The 25,596-nt window shown below is 37.7% G+C and overlaps 2 protein-coding genes across 9 annotated transcripts in view; both read right to left on the bottom strand.

Moving 5' to 3' along the window:
- Positions 1–15,095, bottom strand: part of bcas3 (BCAS3 microtubule associated cell migration factor) — a 222,242-nt gene extending 207,147 nt beyond the window's left edge. For 5 of the 8 annotated variants that reach the window (XM_079885981.1, XM_079885983.1, XM_079885984.1 and 2 more), the window contains exons 1-7: positions 15,006–15,095; positions 14,207–14,298; positions 13,950–14,004; positions 13,662–13,737; positions 12,722–12,828; positions 7,283–7,364; positions 3,589–3,661 (exon numbers count right to left, since the gene is read on the bottom strand). In XM_079885981.1, the coding sequence (XP_079742107.1) occupies positions 3,589–3,661; positions 7,283–7,364; positions 12,722–12,828; positions 13,662–13,737; positions 13,950–14,004; positions 14,207–14,277 (464 nt within the window). In that variant the 5' untranslated portion in view covers positions 14,278–14,298; positions 15,006–15,095. The remainder of the gene's footprint in view (positions 1–3,588; positions 3,662–7,282; positions 7,365–12,721; positions 12,829–13,661; positions 13,738–13,949; positions 14,005–14,206; positions 14,299–15,005) is intronic. The other 3 variants (XM_079885985.1, XM_079885987.1, XM_079885982.1) reach the window with 2 other exon arrangements.
- Positions 15,096–17,663: 2,568 nt separating this feature from the next.
- On the bottom strand, positions 17,664–24,019 carry ppm1da (protein phosphatase, Mg2+/Mn2+ dependent, 1Da). The gene is made up of 6 exons (XM_079885491.1): positions 23,433–24,019; positions 22,070–22,298; positions 21,316–21,440; positions 19,412–19,593; positions 19,098–19,328; positions 17,664–18,992 (listed from the first exon to the last, which is right to left on the bottom strand). Exons 1-6 carry the CDS (start codon positions 23,914–23,916, stop codon positions 18,615–18,617), a joined length of 1,629 nt encoding a protein of 542 aa, XP_079741617.1. The 5' UTR covers positions 23,917–24,019; the 3' UTR covers positions 17,664–18,614.
- Between the last annotated feature and the right edge of the window lie 1,577 nt (positions 24,020–25,596).

The following is a 25,596-nucleotide window of genomic DNA, read 5'->3' as shown; positions in this document are numbered from 1 at the left end:
AAAAAATAGGCAACTGACCCAGAAGCATGAGAGAGAAGAAATATTAAATTTTATTTAATATTTGGGTGTGTACAAACAAACTAAAAATGTAAAAATAGCTAAACAATTATTTCTAGCCACTTAATAAATCACCATCTAATTTATAGAAATGAAACAGCGACAATTACCATTTTGGGCAAACAGTCCCTTTAAATTTACTTTGAGACAGTAAAATGCGTTTGCAATGTTTTCGAATGATACCATCACCAGACAACATGTCTCCTATTCACCTCCACTTATCTCTGCAAGGTTGCAACCACCGAGCCAAGAGATCTCACAGTTCCAGGTGTGATGGCAAGAGAGTAACAGGCTCATGGGCTCTAAAAGCATCACTTCCCAATCCTCCCTTAATCCTGTGTCTAATACAAACGCACAGAGATTTATCATTTAATACACTTAAGAGGGATTTCTCACATCTCAATAAAAATGCAATGAAAAGCACAGCTTAATAGCACAGTAGGCTTTAGCTAAATCGCTTTAAAAATAGTCAGTGGACAACACTGGCTTTCCGCTCCTCAAAGCCATTGTGTAATTAATAAGCAGGCAGTGGGTGCCAGCAGGACTTTGCATGGATACAGCTTTGAGTAAGGACAATTAGGGCCAAGGTTAAAGAAAAAGGAAAAAGATCTCTTTGATAATACTGAGCAGACAGTGGGTTGATGCTCTGCTCTTCAGAGCCATTCAGTGGGAGATTCACTGGACCTCTGCCACCATCCCGGAGCCAGGCACAGTGTGGCCGCCATAGAGTCAAAAGTCATGGCTCTATGCCTGTGGGGACTGGACCTTCTTCCGAACCTCCACGTGTTGTAGTCCCTGACAGCAGTCCAGCTGTAATCTCCACAATGACAGAGGATTGCATTAGAGGATTGCAAAAAAAACACCCACATCCTCTCCATGGAGATCTGGAAATTTAAAGGGGAAGGAAGAGAGGGCACTGTTTTCTGCCTGCCCAACGACTTAATTTCTCCACAATCCAGAGAACAAAAGCAGGCCTCTTGAGAGGGTGAACTTTTACCCCTTCCAAACATACTCACTGCAGAGGCAACAACTGGTTAAATGGCATGATTTTAAATCCAGCTTAAAGACCGATTTGTATTCCTTAGGTTCTGATACTGAGGTTATCCCAAATGTTCTGCAAGTAAATGGTTGCCATTTCTGGTAACCATTTATTTTTCCTTTAAATTATTTTCAATTTCTTTTTTTCATTTTCTACTCATGGTTTTAATGTTGTTAGATTTCAGATCCATGAATTAAAAGTTGTATAGCTATATTACATCTAGCATACTCCTAAATGTTAAATATATATACATACACTTTCTTTAATGAGAATATTCTACAACCAACTGACAAGAAGCAAATAATATGTAATTCTATGTATTATTATTACTCTTGCCAAATTCAGACTGCAATCAATTTACATATTTATTTTTGTTTGCTTGTTTTAAATAGATATGATTGACACGTTTTGGCACAAGAGAACCAAGCTCAACCTCGTCAGTGTAATACCTGTAGCCCTAATTAAAAGAAAAAGAAAACAATGGTACTGTGGAAAACCAAATCCTTTCCAGATACAAGCGGGGTCCAACAGTGGATTGAATAGCACATTCATTCTTTGCTAATTTGCAAACCCTACAAGCACTATAAAACGCTATAGAAGGGCGGCATGTGTACTTTGCTGTCAGGAAATTCACCAGATCCATACGTTGTTTGGACTTAAGACATAATTCCCTCCATTGATAAAATTATGTTGAATGTGTCTGGCTGGAGTTCTGCAACGAAGGATTTAGCACACATGCTTTTTCCTCTTTCTGGTTTTCCTTTAATTTGCAAATCTTGTAATCTAAGCCTAAAGCTGAGTGAACCAACTTCTAAACCAGCAGTGCTGTATCAGCCAAGACTGCAATCTGTTTTCCATTTGAGTGTCAAGACAGCATCCACACTGGTGGTTGACAAAAGCTGTTATTTCAAAATGATTATATACTAAAAATCGTGTGAGGACTTTGGTAAGTTTATGAACTATTTCAGTAAAGGGGAAAGAACCAGGGCACAGTGCAGCCTCTCAAAAAAAAGAAAAACACAGAGCTAGGCTATTTACCAAACACTTCTACTGGAACGTAGCAGCGGCAACACCATTCACCCGGAGGGAGAGGGTTATGGTTTTCAACACGAGGCATGTTTTCAGCATTAGACCAACCGTTGCTGGAGTACAAAGCCAAACCGCCAGAGCCTGTCTCCATGTCGGGGCGGACACGGCGCGTTTGGCTGCATAAGCGCCGGCAGAGCAAAGCTCTAGTCTTGGAACGGCTGGGACGGTGGTCTCCATCAAAGTGTGCTGAAGACAGACTTCCTTATTCTATTTCCTCGGGAGGAAATATTGAGTTAAGATTTGCCTGCAGCGGAGGAGTTCGTTTTAAGAGGTGGCAGACGTAGCTGAGGGGAGGAGAAGAGCCAATAACTGATGCGCCCTGCTCCCTCTCACTCCCTAAGGGGGCATATTTCTCACAGATCGCAGTCTGTCTCTGTCAGGAGTCCAAGGTTGCAGATCTGGCCCTCTGGAGCTGACCGGGTTGGTCAGTCAGTCAGCAGGGTTTGGCCGTCTCTCTCCAGACCACTCCCTGGCCCCATCAGACCTTTGATGCAGGTTATTATGTATAACAAATTACAGGTTTTCAAATGCACTTAGGATCTGTAGCTCATAACATCTAAATGTTGCACACACTGAGGGATGTGGCTTAGACTCTTACCACGCTTTAAAACGGGAAAAAGCCATAAACCGGACAACGATGGAACATTCCATTAGCACATGGGCTTCACCTCATGAAGAGTTTTACATGTCTCCACTTGTGTCGCACACAGCAGGAGATGGATGCAAGCCTATTATATCTATAAAACTTCACTTGGGGGAAAAATCCAAAGATCTTAAATGCCCTTGACCTGCATTCAACCTCAACTGGCCTTTCTCAAGTGAACAAAAAAACAAGGCTGACAAAAGTCTAAAATAATATTTTAGAATATTTTCACAGCTCAAACCTTCACGATCACAAATAAAAACAACGGTTGAAGTGCTAAAAGAAAAAAGAAAAAAGATAATATTTGATAATGAAAACAACTGACAACAATTTAATTAGGTGGACGCTTGTTCCTGACAAGCTGAAAATGAACAATTATTCAGTGTGCACTATGTATATGTTTCATATATATATAAAATATTTTATATATCATTTATTACTGTGATGGCAAATTTTCAGTAGCCATTACTTCAGTCTTCAGTGCTTCAGTGTCACATGATCCTTCAGAAAACATTCTAATGTGCTTTTTAGAAACATTTATTATTATTATCAGTGTTGAAAGATTTCCATTATCAGACTACAAAAAGAAAACTGTGCTTTTAATCAAATCCTTCTATTATTGTGGCATCAATCCCAGCTTGTGCTGAAACTGTGTAGCTGAAAAACAATCAGGAGTGACCTGCGAATAGGAAAGCTCTGGCACCATGCAAAACACTAGGCCGAGCTGACAGTGGAAGTGACATCGTCATTGTGCACTCACCCCGAAGAGCCCGTGCTCTTGCACACGCCAAGGAGGGGCCGTTTCTCAGCGAAGCTGTCAGTGTTGAGGGAACCTGCAGCCGGAGGGACAGAAAGGGGAAAATTAACCACTGACCCACATAAAGAGGGACATTCATTAGCCACACGCATATGAGGCCCGCTGTCTCTCTGCCAAAGCCACCCACCCTTCGAACTCAAGCTTTTACAAAAAACTACAGCAACAGGAAGCGTACTGATTGCATTACAAGAGATCTGTAATTAAAAATTATGCCTTGAAAATGTCCTAAAAAAAACAAAAAAAACAAAGCGGGCACCTCTTTCCTGTCAGCTTTGACATTCACACACTGTTACCACCAAAAAATAATGCCTTGGTCCTCAGAGAGACTTGAAGATCAATGAAATTAAAATACCAGCATGCAAGGCATTAAATGGAGACAGAGAACAGAAACGACACTCAGCATAATGTGTTGAACGAAAACCATTTCTCCTCTGACTCTAATAGAGAAAGCCTTCAAAGCTTTAGATGGAGTCTTCTGTCTCACTGGCTTTAATTTCAAGGCTTCGGAGGAATTACAGAATGGCAAAAGGCCGGTAGGCATATTTTGGTTGGAGAAAACATGTCGCAGTAAGTATACAGATCCCATATTTATCTAATTCTCTTGATTTCCATTCATGTCCGGATAGAAGAAGATGTTAGCCTTTGTGGAGCTGTAATTTGTGCAGCCATGCCATGACACTAATCAGCTCCAGAAAAGTATGGTCCCTGTGGCATGGCGTGAGAGAGAGAATGTGTCATTCTCAAACCTTAACACTTTAAAGGGCCTCTCCTCCATCTTCACATCTCAGTCATCAGACATTGCCACTGGTCACGATATCCAATCATAATGCAAATACAACAGGCCTCTAAAAGACAACAGCTGCCTTCTATTTAAAAGAACAATTAAGGGGCAGAAAACCAAGCCGTGCTCCTCTCCGCCTGTAGCTGTGCGCCTCGAAAACGGCTGGACTTTGAAACAAGTGGTTTTCATTTGTATTTTCAACTCATGCTGAGTATTATTGAGGGGAATGTTTTCTGGAAGACATAACAAATTTCCTGCATTTCAGTAAATAATATATTGATAGGAGGGCCATTTACGAAGGTGCATTCAACAGTGGGATAAATTTAAGCGGAGAGGAAGCAACGGCAGATTTTTTGGTCAGCTGTGGATATGACCGTCTGTAGCTGTCACCTAGAAATGAATCATTTCAAAAACAACAGCAGAAGTCAAAAACAGAACGGATGTGGGGAAAAAAAGTCAGTTTGCCTCTTTAGAGAAAGCAGAACTTCCCCCTTTATTCTGGGAAAGACCTTCCCTTATTAAAATTGACACCTATTTTCAGGACTTTCCAAATCCGCCCACCCAGCTAAAACAATTACTCTTTTTTAATCCCACTACAGTATGACACTGTTTGCGCCAAACAGATCGCAATCAGTTTCCCCACTTGTACAATTCATTTGATTTAGCTGAGAAGCGCTCTCCTCATGTGTTGGCCGTCTGCTGCTTCTTATTATGACAATTCTCTTTTATCCAAATCCAGCCGGCGTTCAATGCCTTTATTGTGCATTGTTTAAATCTGCAGAAAGGACAGAACGCAAATTCGGCACATAAATGTCACACTACAATATGACTGCATTTCCTATTCCTTTTGTTTTTGCATTTGATTATGCCCATGACACTTATTTAGCGAGGCATAAACAAAACAAAAATAATTTGAACTGATTTCAGAATTTTGTATAAGTTAATACCCTGTTTTAGTCACAGAAAGTATGCAAAATCATAAATCAGGAAGAAGAAATTAAAATGGGACAGTTTGGCAAAACATCGATATTTAAATCACACCTAATCAGGTTGCATGTATTTTAGTTTAGTAAGATGTAGCGTGCATTCTTTTGTCAGAGTATTCATTTTCGTCCTTTAACAAATGGAATGAAAGCAGGCATGCAATGGCCAATGAGTGAGCCGTGATGAAAGAGAAGGAAAATCTCAGAAGTCTGCAGTTCCTCTCTGCCAGAGCGGCGGTAAAAGTCCAGGCAGCCAGCTGACAGCAAGCCAACATAATCGTGAAGGACTGATTTTAATATTATGATGGGAAAACAGCGGGGCTCTGGCAAGCGCTCTGCACTATTAAGAAACAGGAGGTAGTCTTTAATTTAAACATGATATATGGAAAAGCCAGTAAGGAAGAGAGACATGGAATTTTATAAATTGCCACATCTTGGTTTAACTTGATTCGAAAAAGCATGTAACTGCCGAAAACTGATTTTACTTTCTGCAAATTTCTAGACAAATAACAGTGGCAAACATGACATGCTATTTGTGTAACATATGACGTGAAATAAATCTAAGCGTGCAACATTTTTAGCATTTTTTTCCCCCCACTGTTTTCCAGAATAAAACCTACAACACATTTTGGGGTCATGAAGCCCCTGACAGAATTATTTTCATCACGGCATATAAAACTGCTGCTTTGAAATATTATTACAAATTCTACATTCCAGTGACATCTTAATTTTCAGCTTGTCAGGAACAAGCGTCCACCCCCAAATTGAAAAATGCGTTGACAGAGTGTGATCTCCCGCTACGCTTAGATTTATTTCACGTCATATGTTACACAAATAGCATGTCATATTTGCTACTGTTATTTGTCTAGAAATTTGCAGAAAGTAAAATCAGGTTTCAGCAGTTACATGCTTTTTCGAATCAAGGTTTGGCATACTTAAGATGGCAAAATTAAACAGCTTAACAACTTTTATAAGAGAGAAAAAAAAAACACTACAAATTTAATTGTCTTGCAATTCAGTGGACAAAGACATAGATGCTACCGTTCAAAAGTTTAATGTCTGTAATATTGTTTTAGTGTTTTTCAAAGAGGTCTCTTATGCTCACCAAAGCTGCATTTATTTGAACAGAAATACAATTAAAACAGTAATATTGTGAAATATTATTACAAATTAAAATAACCATTTCTATTTGAATATATTTTAAATGTAATTTATTTCTGTGATGGCAAAGCTGAATTTTCATCAGCCATTACTTAGTCTTCAGTGTCACATGATTCTTAAGAAATCATTCTAATATGCTGAATTGGTGCTCAAGAAACATTTCTTATTATTATCAATGTTAAAAAATAGTTGTGTTGCATAATAGTTTGTAGAAACAGTGATACACTTTTTTTTCTGTATTTTTAACGCATTTAAATAGAAAATAATATATATAATAAGTAAAAAAAGATAAATCTTTTGGATGTTAAAATCATTAGTCACTTTTGATAAATGTAATGCATCCTTGTTGAATAAAACTATTAATTTCTTTAAAAATAAAATTAAAAATAATTACAGACCACAACATTTTGAATGGTAGTATGTGTCAAGTTAACAATTTTGCATATTGCTGGGCTTATGAAGCATTAATACATTTAATTTGTTTGATTTCAAGGAAAAAAATCTGGGTGGAGAACTGGTTCAGAACCACAGTCCTAAACTATATAGTGGGCCCCAAAAAGAATTTATTTTAAAGGGCACATTTATTCATGCATTTTAAGTGTACCCAAAATGTTTTAAGGGGATACTTTAAGAGAAAAGTAATGCATGTATGTGGCTATGGGTGGTTCTGTAGAAGGAGAGAGACAGAGGCAGTGGGGTGTCTGATACTGACTGATATGTGGAGCAGGCAGGATCCTAGCAGTTCGCACAGGCCCGTGTCGCACCGAGAACAGCTCCTGCGCCTCCCCGTTCATCTGCACAGAGAAGAAACAAACAGGAAAACTTAAAAGACAACAGACAGAGATTTTAGAAAGATAAACTCAGTTCAAAGACACAGAAAAGAGGACGGCGGGTGTGTGAATGTGGTGATGCATAAACTTTGAAGGTGTGTATGGGTTTGTACCAGAGCAACATCACAAAGGTTATCAGTCCAGGGACAAAAAAGGCATCAATAAAACTACACTAGAGTTTACGGGGCTCCAGCATCTTATCTTTTATTTGTACATCAGCTAACACGTTCTGTTAGAAAGCGTTGGCGCAGAGTGTTCGACTGAGAAACACTCATGACTAATGCCCTAAATACTGTGGCATCCCTGAACATTAAAAGAAATAAAAGTACTTGACTGTAAATCACACAATGCTCTGTTTGGTCTGCAGTGGCTGTGATGTGGTTTGATAATGAGTCACCCAACAACTAGAAGATAAACATCAGGCATCTGTGGACAAACCAAAGCAAGACACTACAAAAAAAAAAAACACTGCCGTGTAATGTTATCTGGCCTTCGGATATGAATGGAAAATGGATGAAAGCCACAACACTCAATAGCCTTCAGTCATTGACAAACATGCTCTTAAGGCAGGCATACACTGTGCGAGTTCGGACAGTAGAGAGGCTATGCGCCATTGCACACGTTACAAGACACTTAACCTAATAATCGCGTCAAAGCAGCTGGTACGCGGCACGACTGTACTTCAAATTTGGCCAAATTTTTTAAACTTGTTTGAAAATTATTGGGAGGTCGAGAGGTGCTCGTAATGTCCTCGACATGATTTCTCTCAAGAGAAGAAAAAAAAAAAAACGCCAGAGAGCTCGTATGACAGCAAAAAAACGCATTAAAACAAATGACACTTGTGATGTTTTAAAAGCTAAAGTGTGTTTTTTCATAGTTAAATATCCTATCCTAGTTTAAAGGAACAGTTCGCCCAAAAATTTTAATCATGGGTGAATCATTTACTCACCCTCATGTTGTTCCAAACCCTGTCTCACTTCACTTCAGTGGAACACAAAAGGGGAAATTGTTAATTATTTTGAGGCTATCATCTTCCATATAATGAATGTGAATGAGAACTGGGGCTGTCAAGCTCCAAAATGAGAGAAAAAAAGCTCCACTGAAGTATCATAAATATGGTAAATAATATGACTCATTCTATGCCTTCTGTAGCTGTAAAGTAACAGATTTGAAAATTGAAGGTGTTATTCAAACTTAGCTCTAGCTCTTCTTGGAGAAGTAGCAATGAGAAACACTGACGTTCGATTCACAAACTAATCATTCTTTTCAATTGGATCTTTTAAAAGAATCGATTTATCCAGTTCATAACAGTGGTCTGAATGATTCATTCACAGTGATTTGGTTGTGCAGTTCAACTCAAGAGATCCAGTCACAGGTGTTAAAAGATCACTAAAGTGCATTTTAGAACAACATGAGGGTGAATAAATGACAAAAATATTTTGGGGTAAACTATTCCTTTAATATGAAGATTCAATTATAAGTAAGGCACTAGTAGGGTGATTTCCCTGAGAAGTGTAACATTGTGGTTCTGTGCTATTGTTTGAGCATCCAGCAACACTGACTTAACCAATGGTGTAATTTTGGGGAGGTGCTATCTGCTGTGCAACCAATTAAAAGTTTTTCAGGAAACTTGTTTCAAGAGTCTCTAGTCTGTTGGAGTTAGTAAGCCTTTTCCTGCCCTTGCCCATGTAAGAAAACTCAAAACTGCTGATCAACTCAATGCCATTCAGGGGCAAAAATGTGGTTGTGAGAAATCAAAGAACAATGGGAGGCAAACAAAGAGAGATTTGTTCACAGACTAGGACAAATTAAGGAAAACTGACAGAAACAAACTTCTCATGAAGGATGGAGAATGAGCCAACAACTAAACCACAAAACTAAAGCTACCATGTACTCGGTCAACGTGCTCCCCAAAATAAACACCGCCATGACCGTGACTAACTAGCCCAGGCCGATATCCAGCACTTAGAACAAACAGCTACATTTGATAGATTGTAATATTAATACAAACAAAAAAAATCGAATTAGTCTTAATCACGTCATTCTCATACTGACACTGTAATAAGCTGCTGGAAATGCAGATCTGTGAAACCAAAGCTGGGAGTGGCATATCACATCGCAAGGGCGGAAATATTTTGATCTTACAGCCTTTTATTCAAGCTTTTTGTTTTAAGAATTAAGCCCTGGATGTGCGTCTCTATGTGCGTTAAATTACAGAAACGTCCTTTATCACATTACTGGACATAATCCATGTGTCTCAAGCAGATAAACCCAGAGGATGATCGCTCTTTTGCACAATTAGTAGCTTTTTCAAATGCAGGATCAGTCATGTTTTTATTAAAAGTGCTCGGTGCAGACTTTGAAACTGCCAAGTGGGAGATTAATATGGCATCCACAGCACGGTACATTTAATGTGAGAGAGAGAGACAGAAGGGGAGAAAACAAGAGAGAGAGAGAGAGGTAATGCACACGGGCCACCACAAAACAAAACCCCCGGCTGGCAAATAGGGCAGAGGAATAATGGAATTTAGCGGATTGTGAGGTTTACATTAATGCGACTGTCATTGTGCATTACCAGACTGCTCATCCTCGCTTTACGCGGCTTTAGTGATGGCATCCATCACCAACCTCTCAGCTATTACATTACTATTTATCACAGCAATATGCAAAATTGAGGCTTCTTGTTTTTTTCCCTCTTGTAGTTTCATTCACATGGATACAGTGTAGAATGAGTTTTGTTAATCTCCAGCCACTCTGTGTGATGGAATTCAGCGAATCAGAGCGAATCAACAGCATCTGGAGCTGAGAGAGACGGCAGCTCCGTTTGTATACTTAGAAAGCGGAGAGCATCTGAAAGCAGAGCAGACAGAGGACAATATACCACATTAGGCAAGAATGATTGGTGACCTCTCTGTCTCCTGGTCTGCAGGGCTCTTGATATGATAGAAATAATAGATATGAACTTCTGATCTGCTTCCTCTACACTACAACCAACAACTTAGGCTAAGTGTTTTAGAATGGTCTTCAGACTTAAAAATGTTCAACACAATTATCATTTATTTCTGTAAAGGGAATTGAATATTTCATCTGAGAATAAGAGACCCTAATAAAGCCTATACAATTCAATATCTAGAGAGCAGGTAACCGACGTAATGCATTTTATGCATTAAAAAACAATACTAAGACATAAATAAAATGGGTATAATTAAAGGTTACATTTTTTTTTGAAAAACAATAAATGTGCATGACAAGCTAATATTAAAGCAAATGTGGGATTTGGATAATACAATAATATCTAAATGGCATAATATTGTCTAATAATTAAAATTATATATTAAAACTTAAGCCTATACTAATAAGCAGATAATTGTTTTTCATATTATGGCAAACAATGTTTAAAAATGTATATCATTTATACCATTTTCTCTTAATAAATTCAAAATAAAGCAAAATAAACAACCTGACATCAATTGTATTAAATGCAGCAGATGAATTTAGACATAATGTACACATACAGAATGAAAAACAGATATTCATTTTGATTTTCTAAAAATGATGTTTAACAGTGTTTATCAAATTATTTAGTGATTTTAAAGTGATTCGATTTTTTTAAATGATTTTAAAGATCAAATTTAAATAAAGTGAGTGATGGCAAAGAAAACCTAAATGTAAAAAAATAAGGAAACAAAAATTAACAATTAAATACCTAATAAATCAATCTCGTTGAACACACATTGAACTGGGTTAGAAGTATTTAAACAACTAAAAATTACACATATCACCCTTTACATATGGCATATAAACCAGGCAAAATCTATTCAAACAGTGAAACGGCATCGGGCTGCTTTAATAATAACAGCAGAGCAGACACCTCCAATGTACTGCATGTCATCCCTTTACTCCAACACCACTTCAATTAGCCCTATCTAATCTTCATGCTATCTCTCCTGCGAGCCAGCAACACCTCCATCAAAGATTCCGCTCCACCGAGATGCTAATGCACAGGAACACAGAAATGTACCACGGCTTGTGCCACTCCTGCTCCTCCCTTCAACGCCATTACAGAAGGTGTCGTCTAAGCAACTGTCACAAACACTTTGCAGGCAACTAATGGCCAGACAGTGTGACGCTTTCAACACTTTCAAAAAAAGTGTGAAATTCGTTTTTGCACAAAATAGTGAGCTCATGTCTGTGATGATATGAAGCTTAACTGCATCCAAATGCATTTCATAAAGAAGCAACTCGGAGACGATAACTGTTATGACATTTCTAAAATAAATGCCAAGTTAGATTGAAAAAAAAAAAAAAAAAAAATCACATCATCTGATAGATCTCTTGATCTATATTACCATATGAGAAACCTTAAAATCAAAATGCTGACATTTTCACTATTTTATTGGGGAAGTGATATAATTTTTAGTTAGTATTATTTTTTTACATTTGACATTTGATTCAGAGCTTAGCATGTCTCTTCACATCATTGACCCAACTTCAATAATAAAATCTCTATTCTTCAAGGGCACAGCCTTCCCTTTGTCTATGGCGGCACCGAGTGGTGATAAAGAGTAATAGCATTACACAAAAACCAAACAACAGCAAGTCAAAAATATCAAGCGAGTCAAAAATATCAATCTTAATGTCCTTTGTGTAAAATTTGAGTGAACATTATATTTGAATACAAAATTAGACAAAAAGACACTAAATTTATCTATTCAATTAAAAAATGAAGGACAAATAATACAGTTTACACCAGGTAGTATGAGTCAGTCAGTCAGTGCTGGATTTACCACAGACCTTCACTGTCTAAACTATCACTGTCACCAAAATGGCTGATTTCTGGTTGGTTTGTCAATGCAAAACATTGTCTGTGTGGACATCCCCTTATAGCAGCCATACAGAAAGATTGGTCCAGGGAAAAACACAATGGCTGCGTCTGAAATCACATACTCTCTGAGTAGGTACTTCTTTTGAAAAAGCATGTTCTATTTAGTAGGAATGTGTGTAGTATGAATGCAAACCGTACATACTACATTCGTCATGTGACAGACAGTGTCAGTTGCATCACTTCACTGCCATTCACGACTTCTCTCTAGTAGCCTCATGAGATAGTAAATTGTCCATTGTATGTGCACTTCGGAATCTCGCCGGCAGTAGTAGGTCATCCGGGTACTTTTTGGCCTACAGTTTAAATACTGTGAATTCTGACATACTGCTCTTTTCACGTTATGTTTTTCGTTTACTACATAGTCAACTACATAGAAGTATTCGCATTCGGTTGCCGCCAGTGTGGTGAAGGCAGAGAGAGTTTAAAATGCACTCACTGATATGCTCCAAATCTGCATTCCATCAGTGTAGCCAATCATCAAGCAGAGAGGCGGGTCAGTGCCGCTGCCGTGCATCTCTTGGAACTCTGGTAGGCGGGACACATCTGGACACAGGACAAGAAATACTCATTGTCAGCGTAACAGACATGAAACAGAAAACAGCAAGTAAACCACAAAGTCTTGGCATAAGTGTTAAACAACGCAACAAACAAACAAGATGATCAGAACAACGGAATACATAAATAATGATTAAAAATTGGCAAAATCTATCACCTTTCTGATTGCCGCTGTTTATTCTTCTGATGAAATGAAAAAGTAAAAGCAAAACTCATGGCTGGGATGTCAATACAAATCTTATGCAGTGAAGTTCTATCAATGTTCTGCTGTAGTGCTCTAGGCTAGGGCACTGGGATTAAAGCTAGGGATGCTTACAGGCTAAATAAACTCATGAAGAAAACTGGCTGTAACGGAGTTGTCGCTGAGAGAAAAATGATGTCTAAACTTCTGGCAGTCATCTCATCCACATGTTTGCTGGAATGAGGAGCATGTTCAGCATTTGGCTGACCTAGCAGTGGTGCAATCAAAACCTTTGTTAGCCCAATATGACAAGATAAATATGAACTACTGTGATAGCCACGTTTAGGATTTTTAAAAGTCTTTTAAAAGTTTGGGGTCAGTCAGCAAGGACGCAAAAAAGTGACAATGAACATTTAATAAACTGAAACTTTTTTAAACGGTAGTGTACTTTAGAAAAGTTTCTTCTGCTGTGCAAAAACACAATATCAAACTTTGGTGGCTCGCCTTAAAAATAAATAAAAACGGTTCACAATAGTTGAGTCCTAAGACCCAATGTGTTTTATGCAGAATGCATCAATTTAACATGACAAAACAAAATATATTTTCCACAACATCTAAAACAAAAATAGAATTAACTTACCATTGATGTCTGTTTTTTCAAAACGGACCCAAACTATCTTTTCTTTTTCATCATTTGGAGGTGTCCCAGTGTACGCCTGAAATTTCAAAGACGCATTAATAAATCGTTCTTACTCTCACTATCAATCAATTTATCTTAACTTTTTTAAATGCTTTTACAACAGAAATATACTAACACCTTGAATTGTCCATAGATCAACATGTCATGTACATTAAATAATAAAAAAAAAAAAATGTAAATCTCCAGTTTTGAACACAAAAAAAAAAGAAGGAAAAAAAAGGCATTTACCTGAGGGACTACATCCTGCAAGAACGTAACTACGCTCTCCATGTATGACTGTTCTCTGCAAAAGAGTAAACCCAATTGTCAAGAAAAAAACAACCACACAAGAAGAGACCAGACAATACTGATAGCTTGATCAGCGACAAAATATTTTGTCCCTTTTTTGTTTGCGACATCTTAATATTTACAATACTGAACATTTGGCTTTCCAAATTAAAAAAACACTGAAATTTAATTTCACAAACGATTCATTTTGCTCTTACGTTGCAGCCTGTGCTCGAACCACAACCCCACCAGCACAGCGGCTCGGTCTGCGCGGGGAGTCAGACGCCATGGCCAACCACTCAGTATCCTGCTGGACCAGAGTATGAGAAGATAAGGTCATGGTTTTTACATGATCATTACTCTAAACTTTACTGCAGAGATGCCTCCCTTTTAAGTACTGCTTGTCATTGATCATTCTGATCTATATTACCCCAAATTCAACAGAAGTAATAGGCAACAAAAGATAACTGCATTACTGCAGATCATCCACTTTGCAGATGGATGTAAACAAATAAGGCAAAGATGTGCCTGGGTCAGTTTAATCTGCACCATAGGCACATTCTTATTAAGTATTGATCATGTAAATGATCTAGAACACATACTAGTTATGACAACAGACATATGCGCGAGATAAACAAAAGAAAACACTCTGAAGCAATATTTACTAATACCCTAACTATAGGATGCAAATACATTTCTTGTCAGCATAACAATGTGAGTAACTCTTGATTTAGTTACATTTTACCATAAATTTACCATAATTTATAGTGAAACAATGTACAAAGAGAGGTCAATAGTGTGTCAGCTGTCAGTTGTGTCAGTACAAGACATTTCATCATATCAACTATTTCCACAGTTTGTCTGTTAGCTTAGCCAGTACCGCTGTCAATCATAAAGCTTTAAAGACAATAACCTGAGCAATGACAATAACTTATAAGACGTCCTGAAAGAAATACATATATAAGGTATGTTAGAAACGTGCAGGTGAATGATTAAAGAAGAGACATTTGTACTAACCAGAGGTTTTGTGTTTTGAATTCGGATCAACAGAGGTCCTCACAAAACGCCACAGTGAAGCTGACAAGCAGCGGAAACAACAGACGCTTAAGCCAATCAGAGGTGAGCGTCGTAGACGAGTAGCCAACAGATTTACGACAAAGGCGGGCGTTTAGTCGTTTCTGACCAATCGGGGGTGTCAGGAGCTGTTTAGGTTTTTTTGTTTCCTGAACGAATCTGATGTGTCGTTAAAATTAACATTCACAACATGGTGGAGTGTTATATAAAGCGAGGTTTATTTGGTTCGCGGTCTTACGAACATTTCGACATTTTAAAATCCGCAGAGCAGCCTGAATAAACCTGCATGTTACATCACGTCACGCTGTTGTGTTTATTTACATCGAAATATCGCGTGATGATCACAAGCCGAGATACTTCGCTCATCCTCGGCTTTTTCCGGAAAAAAAAATGTAAAGAAGCTATGAATGGGTTTTCAACTTTTAAAGCATAGCTGCTAACTCTCCTGCGATCTTTTACTGGAATAATTTATTTACAAATTTTAATAAAAAATAAATAAAAAAAGGTCCTTACAACAAAAATATTTACCCACTAATAAAGTAAAAGAAGTGTCTTTCAAAATAATAAAAACATTTTACCCTGTTAAATATTTTATGATTAAATATAAAATTAATATTGACACAAGATGCTCATTTTGCCAAGTTCACACAGAAACTGTTTATCATTTATTTTTGGTCATGTTTCTTTCTGAACTTTGGAAAAATATTGACACATTTATTAAAGATAATATCTACCAAGATGTATCCATAACCATTAAAGATATTATTTTTTAGATACTTTGATTTTGACCCCACTAAAAACAAAGCTTGCTTTGTGATAAATTTATTTTCTTAGCAAATTTTATATACATAACTGTAAATTCACCAACAGCAAACCAGTTTTTGTTGTTTTTTGTTGTTTTTTTAAGAATTTCAAATGTACCTTAAAATTATTTCATCCTCAGTAAATAAGAAAGCAAGTAAAAACAACCTCAATTTGTAATGACTTTAATTTGTACATTCTAACTGTTGTTTAAAATAATATCTTACCCTCATGGTCTTTTCTTTCTATCTTCTCCTACTTTTCCTGTTATTTTTCTTTTAGCAAATAATTAATTTTTTTATCCTCTACAGGCCGTGCAGAATTATTAGGCACGTTGATTTTCTGATCATATTTTATTCCCAGGAACATTTAGCCAATTCCAAACCATATATTAATCTTAATAACTATTATTAATTTTGTATTTAATCATTTATAAGTGATATATAATTGTTCATGAAGGCTGGAAATGAAAAATGCCTTATTTTCAGGTGTGCAGAATTATTAGGCAAGTTTTCATTTTCAGATAAAATAAGCCAAAAAAGAGATTTAACTATAGACTGAAAAGTCAAAAATTATTAAATCCCCATGAGAAGAATGCAATACTAGTGCAAGAGATTGCAGTTAAGGCATGACCATTGGACAGTGAAATGCTCATTAGGTCAGCAGGGTCAGACAAAAACAGGTGGAGAAGAAAAGACACATGTTAACTGCAAAAGAATGAAGAATTAAGGTGAATAATTAAGTGTGAAACCATCGGGAACCCTTTAGTCTTCAGCGCCACCATTTTCCAGAACTGCAACCTACCTGGAGTCTCCAGAAGAGCAAGGTGTCAGGGTTTCAGAGACTTGGGTTAAAGAATCCTAAAAAATTACCCCCTCTTAATAAGAATCACAAGCTGAAGTGTAGTAAAATACATGAAGACTGTTTTTATAGGCTTTATAGACGGGCAGATTGAGAGTGACTCTTGAAGGACCAGCACCACATCCTCTTCTACCACTGTTTGAAGAATTCATCTTCCAGAATACATTTTAATAAGTTTTCTGAGTTAATTTTTAGTCCATCTCTGCAAAACGGACTTCAGGGTAGGAGATGGACTAAAAATAAACTCAGATATTCTGTATTCTGGAAGATGAATTCTTCAAACAGTGGTAGAAGAGGATGTGGTGCTGGTCCTTCAAGAGTCACTTTTTAGGATTCTTTGCCTAACCCAAGTCTCTGAAACCCTGACACCTTGCTCTTCTGGAGACTCCAGGTAGGTTGCAGTTCTGGAAAATGGTGGCACTGAAGACTAAAGGGTTCCTGATGGTTTCACACTTAATTATTCACCTTAATTCTTCATTATTTTGCAGTTAACATGTGTCTTTTCTTCTCCACCTGTTTTTGTCTGACCCTGCTGACCTAATGAGCATTTCACTGTCCAATGGTCATGCCTTAACTGCAATCTCTAGTATTGCACTAGTATTGCATTAGTATTGCATTCTTCTCATGGGGATTTAATAATTTTTGACTTTTCAGTCTTAGTTAAATCTCTTTTTTGGCTTATTTTATCAGTAAAAGAACACTTGCCTAATAATTCTGCACACCTGAAAATAAGACATTTTTCATTTCCAGCCTTCATGAACAATTATATATCACTTATACATGATTAAATACAAAATTAATAGTAGTTATTAAGATTAATATGGTTTGGAATTGGCAAAATGTTCCTGGAAATAAAATATGATCAGAAAATCAACGTGCCTAATAATTCTGCACACACTGTATGTTCAAATGACATTGAACATATTGTTGATATATTTTGTGTATTGTATACAAAGTTGTATATTATTAATGTAATCTCTATACGGTTTGCAAGCATAATAAAAAATAAAATAAAAAACACTTCAAAGTATAACTTAAAATTATTTAAACCTGTAATATTAGAATAACTTATCATGTTAACTGAAATCCTCTCTTTTCACTTGTCCCCTCAACAACAGTATTCAATGTTTTTATTAACAAACAGTTTTTGTTGTAAAAAAAAACATTTTATTGACCTGTTTAGCATAGCAGCACCTTCAGTTTAGAATGACAATTTCTCCCATCAGAGAAAAAAAAGTTAATGAAATACCTGGAAACATTAAAATAAGCGTAATGTTTAAAATCCATAATGCATAATTAATAAAGTTCATGCTTGCATATAACATTAAACCTTATGACAGAGGGTTAAGACATCAGTGAACACTACACACGATGCACCGTTCTTCTTATTCAGTAAAACCATGTACAAAAAAACCTATAGCATTGATCCCAAGTAGATTTTTTTTTTTTGAAACAGGTGACATGTAAGCTGCAGGGAAATATCTTCTCAGAAGACACCGTTTCTTTTTTTGGTCATTTTTCCCCACAAACTTCCCATCTTCCACAAAGACTGCACAAATTCAACTTAAAGTGCAAAAATCCCTAGTTGACCAATCATGCCTACCTGACAGACCTGAAGCATTACAAAACTGGACACACAATGGAGGAAAAACTAAAACTCTTTAAAATCTAACAAAACACGTTTTCTTTTCATTAGTCTTCAAAATATGGAGTAAAACATACATAAAACACACTAAAATAGGAGTGTCGTGAATGGAAGTTAGTGATTTTTCTTTTGACATGGTTACTTGCTTCAGGATTTGGTTTCTCAGTAGCTTATATGAACTATATGAATAAAGTCTGACTATCCAGCATGAATGTACAGATTGCATTGTAATAGGACCATGAATGTCAGCAAACACATACAGTAGTCTTCCCATGCTGCTGAAGCAGCGTCTGGACATTTTCAGACTGCTTTTGACCATTACTTCCACCGTCGCTCCTCGCAGAGGACTGTATGCTCGAATTCTGTGAGGATGTACATGAGGACTCATGTAAAGGGGACTGGGACAAACTACGACGGGGTTTCTTCAGCACAGGTGAGGAGGAATCCTCTAGCATCCGTTTGCCTGTAGGCACTCTATCACAATTGGCCTCATTTTCCAGTGAGTCATCACAAGGCAGGTCCTCACAGCTTGTAAGGCTTTCAGGAGATGGTTCAAATATTGCGCTTGTATCACAGCTGCCATTTTTCTTCTCTGGGATGTGCTGTCCTTGAGTATCAGGAACCTAAAAAAGAAGGAACTACATATGAAGCTTGAGTGTGGTGTTATTTTTCATCTTAATCTACACTGCTGTTGTATTGTCAGTTAGAAAATCATAAACGTTCCTAACCTGAGTTGGCAAAGAGTCAGTGCAAGATTCGGGAACAGAGCCACACTTTGGTCCCTGTAGATTATACACAATCTCATAAGGTGGCAAGCACTCACTGGATGTCCCGAACGGCTCCAAACAGATAACAATGGCACTGGTATTATCAGCACGGAGCATGCGTTGACGCCATCTCAGTAAGGCATGGTTCACAAGCAGAACGGCATTTGAAACATTTTCCTTTTGGTTCTTCGCCTGTTGGAATAAACATTCAGGTAAGCGAACGTTTTTAAAAGACGATTACAACCTTAGTCGAAGCATCATTTTACATTATTCACCTTGGCATTGTCATTGTCCTGACAAATAGACACAGCCTCCTGCGGTGATACCATGTTCCATAACCCATCACTGCCTAAGATGATGTAACGGTGCTGCTTCAAATCTAGCTTGATAACAGCAGTATCAGGCTCTGGTGACACTACAAACTCTCCGCTGTAGAAGTCGTAACTCCACAGATCACCTGAGGACACATTCATATACATTACATTACTGGATATGAACAACAACAAAAAAAAAAAACTGATGTGAAAATCAGTTGCATTTGGACACATTTATTCAGTTAAAGGGACAGTTCACCCAAAAATTCTGTCATTAATTACTCATTCCAAACCCGTAAGACTTTCGTTCATCTTCGGGACACAAATGAAGATCTCCTTACTGAAATCTGAGAACTTTCTGTACTCTCCATAGACAGCTACACAACAGACACTTTAAAAAGTTCATAAAGAGATTGTAAAACTAATCCTTATGAATTGAGCAGATTAGTCCAAATTTTCTGAAGAGACACGATCGCTTTATAATGATGAACAGATTGAATTTAGGCTTTTATTCACATATAAATATTCATCAACACACTTCAGTTGTGGTAAACGGAAGCTCAAGCATGTTTGCTTGACGTACGAGAACCAATGGTATATTCTCATGTGTTACGCAGCACGTTTGAGCTTCAGCAAGAACCAATGAGGTTCATTCTCGTGTTACGCAGCACGTTTGAGCTTCTGCAAGATCCAATGAGCTTCATTCTCGTGTTACGCAGCACGTTTGAGCTTCTGCAAGAACCAATGAGGTTCATTCTCGTGTTTCGCAGCACGTTTGAGCTTCTGCAAGAACCAATGAGGTTCATTCTCGTGTTTCGCAGCACATTTGAGCTTCAGCAAGAACCAATGAGGTTCACTCTCGTGTTACGCAGCACGTTTGAGCTTCAGCATGAGGTTTGTTCTCGCGCGTCAAGCAAGTTCGGTTAAGCTTCTGTTTATGTTCACTGATCAGCATTTATGTGAATAAAAGCCTAAATTAAATCTGTTCATCATAAAGCGATCAAGTCTCTTCAGAAAATGTGGACTAAACCGCTCACTTCTTATGGATTAGTTTTACAATCTCTTTATGAAGCATCAAATTGGTAGTTGCATAGAATGTCAATGGAGGAGCAGAAAGCTCTTAGATTTCATAAAAAAGATCTTCGGAAAATGAACAAAAGTCTTACTGGTTTGGAACAACATGAGTGAGTAATTAATGACATCACCCATTTTTTTGGTGAACTATCCCTTTAAGTTTTGATTTGCATTATAAGGTCTATAAAACCTAGGTAGGTCTAACAATAGTATTATTCAGGTGATAAATACTGCACAAATAATAAACTGTAAAATAACATTTTTTACTGTATAAATTAAATCTCGATTAGTCCTTCCTTATTAAAGCTAATTATTCAGCTAAGAGCAGTGAGTGATTCTCTTTTTCTTCTGTTGTTTGATTAACATTAAGAACAGAGACAGCAGCAGGTATATTAGGCTCCTGTCAATTTAAAACCTTATGCCGGGATCTAATATATTAACATCTCATTTTTTCCCAACTGTTAATGGGCATGCTGATGATACAATTGTGTTTGTATTTGTCCATTCAAGTGCGTTATGATGACAACTCCATGAACTGTCCAGAGCATCATTCACGCTGGCCCCAGGCCATCACAGTCCTTATTGTCGAGCCCTGACAACCTTGCTAAACCTCTAATCAGCCAGTGTTGCAATTTCACATTCTGTTTGTTGTTGCTAAAGGACAGTTTATCATGGTGGCATGTTGAAATTTGTAGGACAGTACACAGTCTCTGCTGACTTGTCAGATGCATTGAAACTCAACATTGTCACTGTCATGTTACAAAATAGCTTAACCCTCATGTGCACCTTACCAAGAGCTCGGGCCACAGCCAAAAATGGGATCTGATCGATGACGGTGCTCCTTCTCACTGGTCCATTGTGGGTGAGTCTGGGTCTCTTCCACACGACCCTATTGACTCCAGACTTTTTAATGACACTAGAAGAGAGATGTGTCAATGATCAGTTGTGGATCTCATCATAGTTTAAGTTTAATATACAAAAAAAACTGCTGACCAAAAATATTGATACCTCGCTCTACCTAAAACTAAGCCTGACCTCAAAAAAAATTTGTTCACTAGAGTTTAAACATTACCATAAGCCATTATTTTAAAAAAAGGGGGAAGACATTAATATTGAATGTTGGTCTATATCGTGTTGATATGCTTAAGTTCTTTTAGCCAAAAAGACAACGAAAGTTTGTGATTAGATTATGTAAATGAGAACAAATGTGAGAGCGTGTCAGTTAATGTTGTCCCATTTTTAAAGCTCTGGGTGCACAAACAAAAACCAGTCTGACCACTGCAGACACACAGGGTTGAAGTGTGTGTTTTCCTGATGAGTGTTGACATAAAACAAAAGGACGATGCTGGTTACATGTTAAGGTTAACCCAAAAAGAGCAAAACATGAAAGTCTACCATCAAATCATAAAAAAATCTCTTCCATCTGTGTGGCTAACACACGCCTCCACACATTTTTTATCAAAAGCAGAAGGTACCAAAAGTGTGTGAATACAGTTTGTTCAGATTAGATGTGTGTGTGACTAACTGTTTGAATGAACAAATCACCTGCCACCGAGCCCCTCTATTCTCTGCCTTTCCTTCGGGAGGTCAGGTTTGTGGTCCTGCGTAATTTCCACCGCTCCAATCAACTCGTCAAAGGGGTCTTCGTGCACCCCCAACACTACTGCTGAGTCCCCAACGTGGGCAACGTACATTCGGTCACGTCGTATTACGACGATACTTGCAGTTGTGCCTGATGTGCTAGGAAGTCCTGTAACCGTCTTTGGCCATTCCGCTATAAGAAAGCAGATTATACTTTTCAAAACAGATCAGTGATGACTTAACCATTCCATTTAAAACAGATGCAAAAATATAGATGATTTTGTTGTAGATGTGGAAGAAAAAAGGAAATAAGTCCAAGCTGTATATTTAATGCAACGGCAAGTGCATGGAGTCCAGGAACAGCCATGCTAGACATTTGGCTTCAACTCTTCATGTTCCATGTAAGAAAACCACTCAGGTTTGGAATGATGAGGGTGAATAAATTGGGAACATTTTTTGTTGAATTATCCTTTTAATGCAGAATCAATTAGATATTAATCAATTTTACAATTGGTCAAAAGAATTAAATTCATATAATCACTCTGAACTTAAAGGGATAGTTCACCCAAAAATGATAATTCTTCATCATCATTTGCTGACCCTCAAGTTGTTCCAAACCTGTATGAATTTCTTTATTCTGCCAAATGAAGAATATGGGTAACCAAACAGTTGGCTGTGAAAAAAATACTATGGAAGTCAATAGGGGAGAATTTTTGGGTAAACAATCCCTTTAACTTTGCTCCATTGCTATGTTGTGTATTTAATACTGTGTTGTCCTAATATTGTTTGGTTTTCTTGCTCTTTTGCTGTTGCATGACACGCTAGCCACGTGTTGTCAACTTGCGGCGGCCATGAGGGCATTTGACAGTTTCTTTGTTTTTTTGTTTTAACTGATACAATTACAGTCTTCATATTAAGTGAATGTACATAATTTACATTAAAGTATATTTCCTAGAAAATCTGTTAATTTATTTGAGTAAAAACGTTTGAATTAGCATAAAAATGTATGTGCATCTAGAAAACGAACTCATATTGCAGGTGTCAGGACTCAGGAGTGTTGAGCTGTGATTTCTGCCTGTAGGCATGATACTATCTAATGTGCTGCCACTTAAGTTCAGATGTTTATAAATTATTCGGTGTGACCTGCAGGGGTTGTGCAACTTCTTTTGGCGGGATGCATCTGATGTTGCAGCCCTCATTCAAAATGTGCTCCGACTCTCTCCCTTGCAATGCACGTCCAAAATGGCAGGGACTTACTTAACCCAGCAGCGTTAAACGAGAACATTATGTATATGTATGTAACCTAACGTTCAATTTCACAACTTACGTAATTTCTTCCACATGGCATGGTGACAAGAGATGAATCCCTTTCGCAAAGCCGCGCACACCTCGTCGTCGTCATCAGACCAAAAGCCTCTTTGTTTTTTGATGTGGCCCCACAAATGGTCGCGAGCAAAGCGCGCGGCGTCCGGACCCCCGTGTCCATCGAACACGGCGAACATAGACACAGCCCGCGGACCACGGTTGTGTTTGGACGAGCGAGACGAGGTGGGCATCGACGCCTGCTGAAGAGTAGAGCTAGGATCATCATCTTGAACATAGGTAACAGTGATAGATCCAGGAATGGAGTCTTGGATTGAAGCGTCGTGGTTTTGGTCTTTTGCTGGTGCCGCGATCTCGCCACGCTCGGCGGCGTTCAGTTCATCCTCACTCGGCTCATCCTCCTGCTTCATCGTCACTAAATCCTCCATGTATTTCCTACCGCCTTGGTCATAATAAATACTGGCTCGACATGAAAATGTCACATCCATGTTTTGATCAGGTAGAAAGGCCGATAGAAGAGCAGCGTTTAATGTTTAGGCAGGACTCAGGCCGGGTGCGCGTTTTCCTCTTTGTTTACCTTCGATGTTGTGGGCATGCGCAGAGCCACGATGGTAATTCACTGCATGGTCACACTGGAAGACTTTATTTGACCTTTGGTTTGACGGAGAAGAGCCATTGAGATTGCTATAACATAAAAAAGTATTACAATATTAACAAATATAATAATAAACATATATCTATCTATCTATCTATCTATCTTAGGTTAGTACAATGGCAAGCATGAAACACATATCACACACATCTTTTAATGAAATATTAATTTAATTTCTTCCAGCGCCTGTATTGCAGTTTTGACATGGGAAATTTTGTATTGACTTTCCAGTCTGTCCCATGACTCCCATGAGGGTTGGGATGAGTAAGGGCTCACACACACACACACGTTTATATAATAAGTATTTGCAGATAGATAGATAGATATATGGATAGACAGACAGATAGATAGATAGATAGATAGATAGATAGATAGATAGATAGATAGATAGATAGATAGATAGATCGATCTGCTCTTGGGAATCCTTGCTGTTTCCAGCAGATGGAGCTGTAAGCCTAAAAGACTCAGTACCATGATATGCTAATTCAACCCATTTTTTCATATTTTGTTTCTATATTCACAATTTCATATTTATAATGTTTGCTAATTACAAACTTTATTGCTGCGATTGTAATTTGTTTGTAATTAATTCAGATTTCCGGGTTTCCCAAAAGCGGAAGTTGTCATAGTTGGGTAAACTTCTATAGAGCTGGTAAGTCCCACCCCCTCCGCTAACCCCGCTGGACCTCTAGGTTGAAAAATCGTCAATGCAAGTGAATGGGAGAAAATAATTATTTTCTGGTCCCGTTTGAATTTTGCCATGAATGTGAACATATGTTGTCTGTGAATTTTTTATATAACTTTTCGTGTAAAGAATGCTACAATTTAGCGGGTAGAAGTTTGATACGGTTAGACTTTGTGTGAGAACACTTTGTGGACTACAACTCCTCACTGCTTTCGACGCGTTTGAAACGTCAACACCACTAGCACACGGACACTAGCTCACAGATCCCGCTAAACATGGCTGTGTCTTTGGTGCACTTCACCTCCTTCTTTCAGGGAGAGGACAAAATCGTTGAGGTTGGCGAAAACCACGGGTAAGTCAACTTTATGGGGTGACGTCACATAGGCGACATGTAGTCTTTCTCGTTATGTCTTTTCCACAACTGCTAGCCGAAGAATCATACCATATACTGTCAAACTTGTAACATGAAAAGTTATATAAAAAATTCACAGACAACATATGTTCACATTCATGGCACAATTCAAACGGGACCAGAAAATAATTATTTTCTCCCATTCACTTGCATTGACGATTTTTCAACCTAGAGGTCCAGCGGCGTTAGCGGAGGGGGCGTGACTTACCAGCTCGATACAACATTAAATATATTCTATTTTGTGTTCCCATTTGCTCAGATAGCAAAAGAAAAACTCTACATTTGTGTTTTCACAACTTTCAAAAAAAAATAAAAAAAAATAAAAAAATAATAATAGAGAGATTGATTACGACATCAGAAGAGAGTAAATTTTATGTAAACTAGATGTAAACTTTATCTTCACTTCCACAGCCACTGTA

Source organism: Squalius cephalus (assembly GCF_949319135.1).
Source record: "Squalius cephalus genome assembly, chromosome: 11".
NCBI lineage: Eukaryota > Metazoa > Chordata > Actinopteri > Cypriniformes > Leuciscidae > Squalius > Squalius cephalus.
Note: the sequence above shows the minus strand (reverse complement) of the source record. Positions and strands in the feature narration are given on the sequence as shown.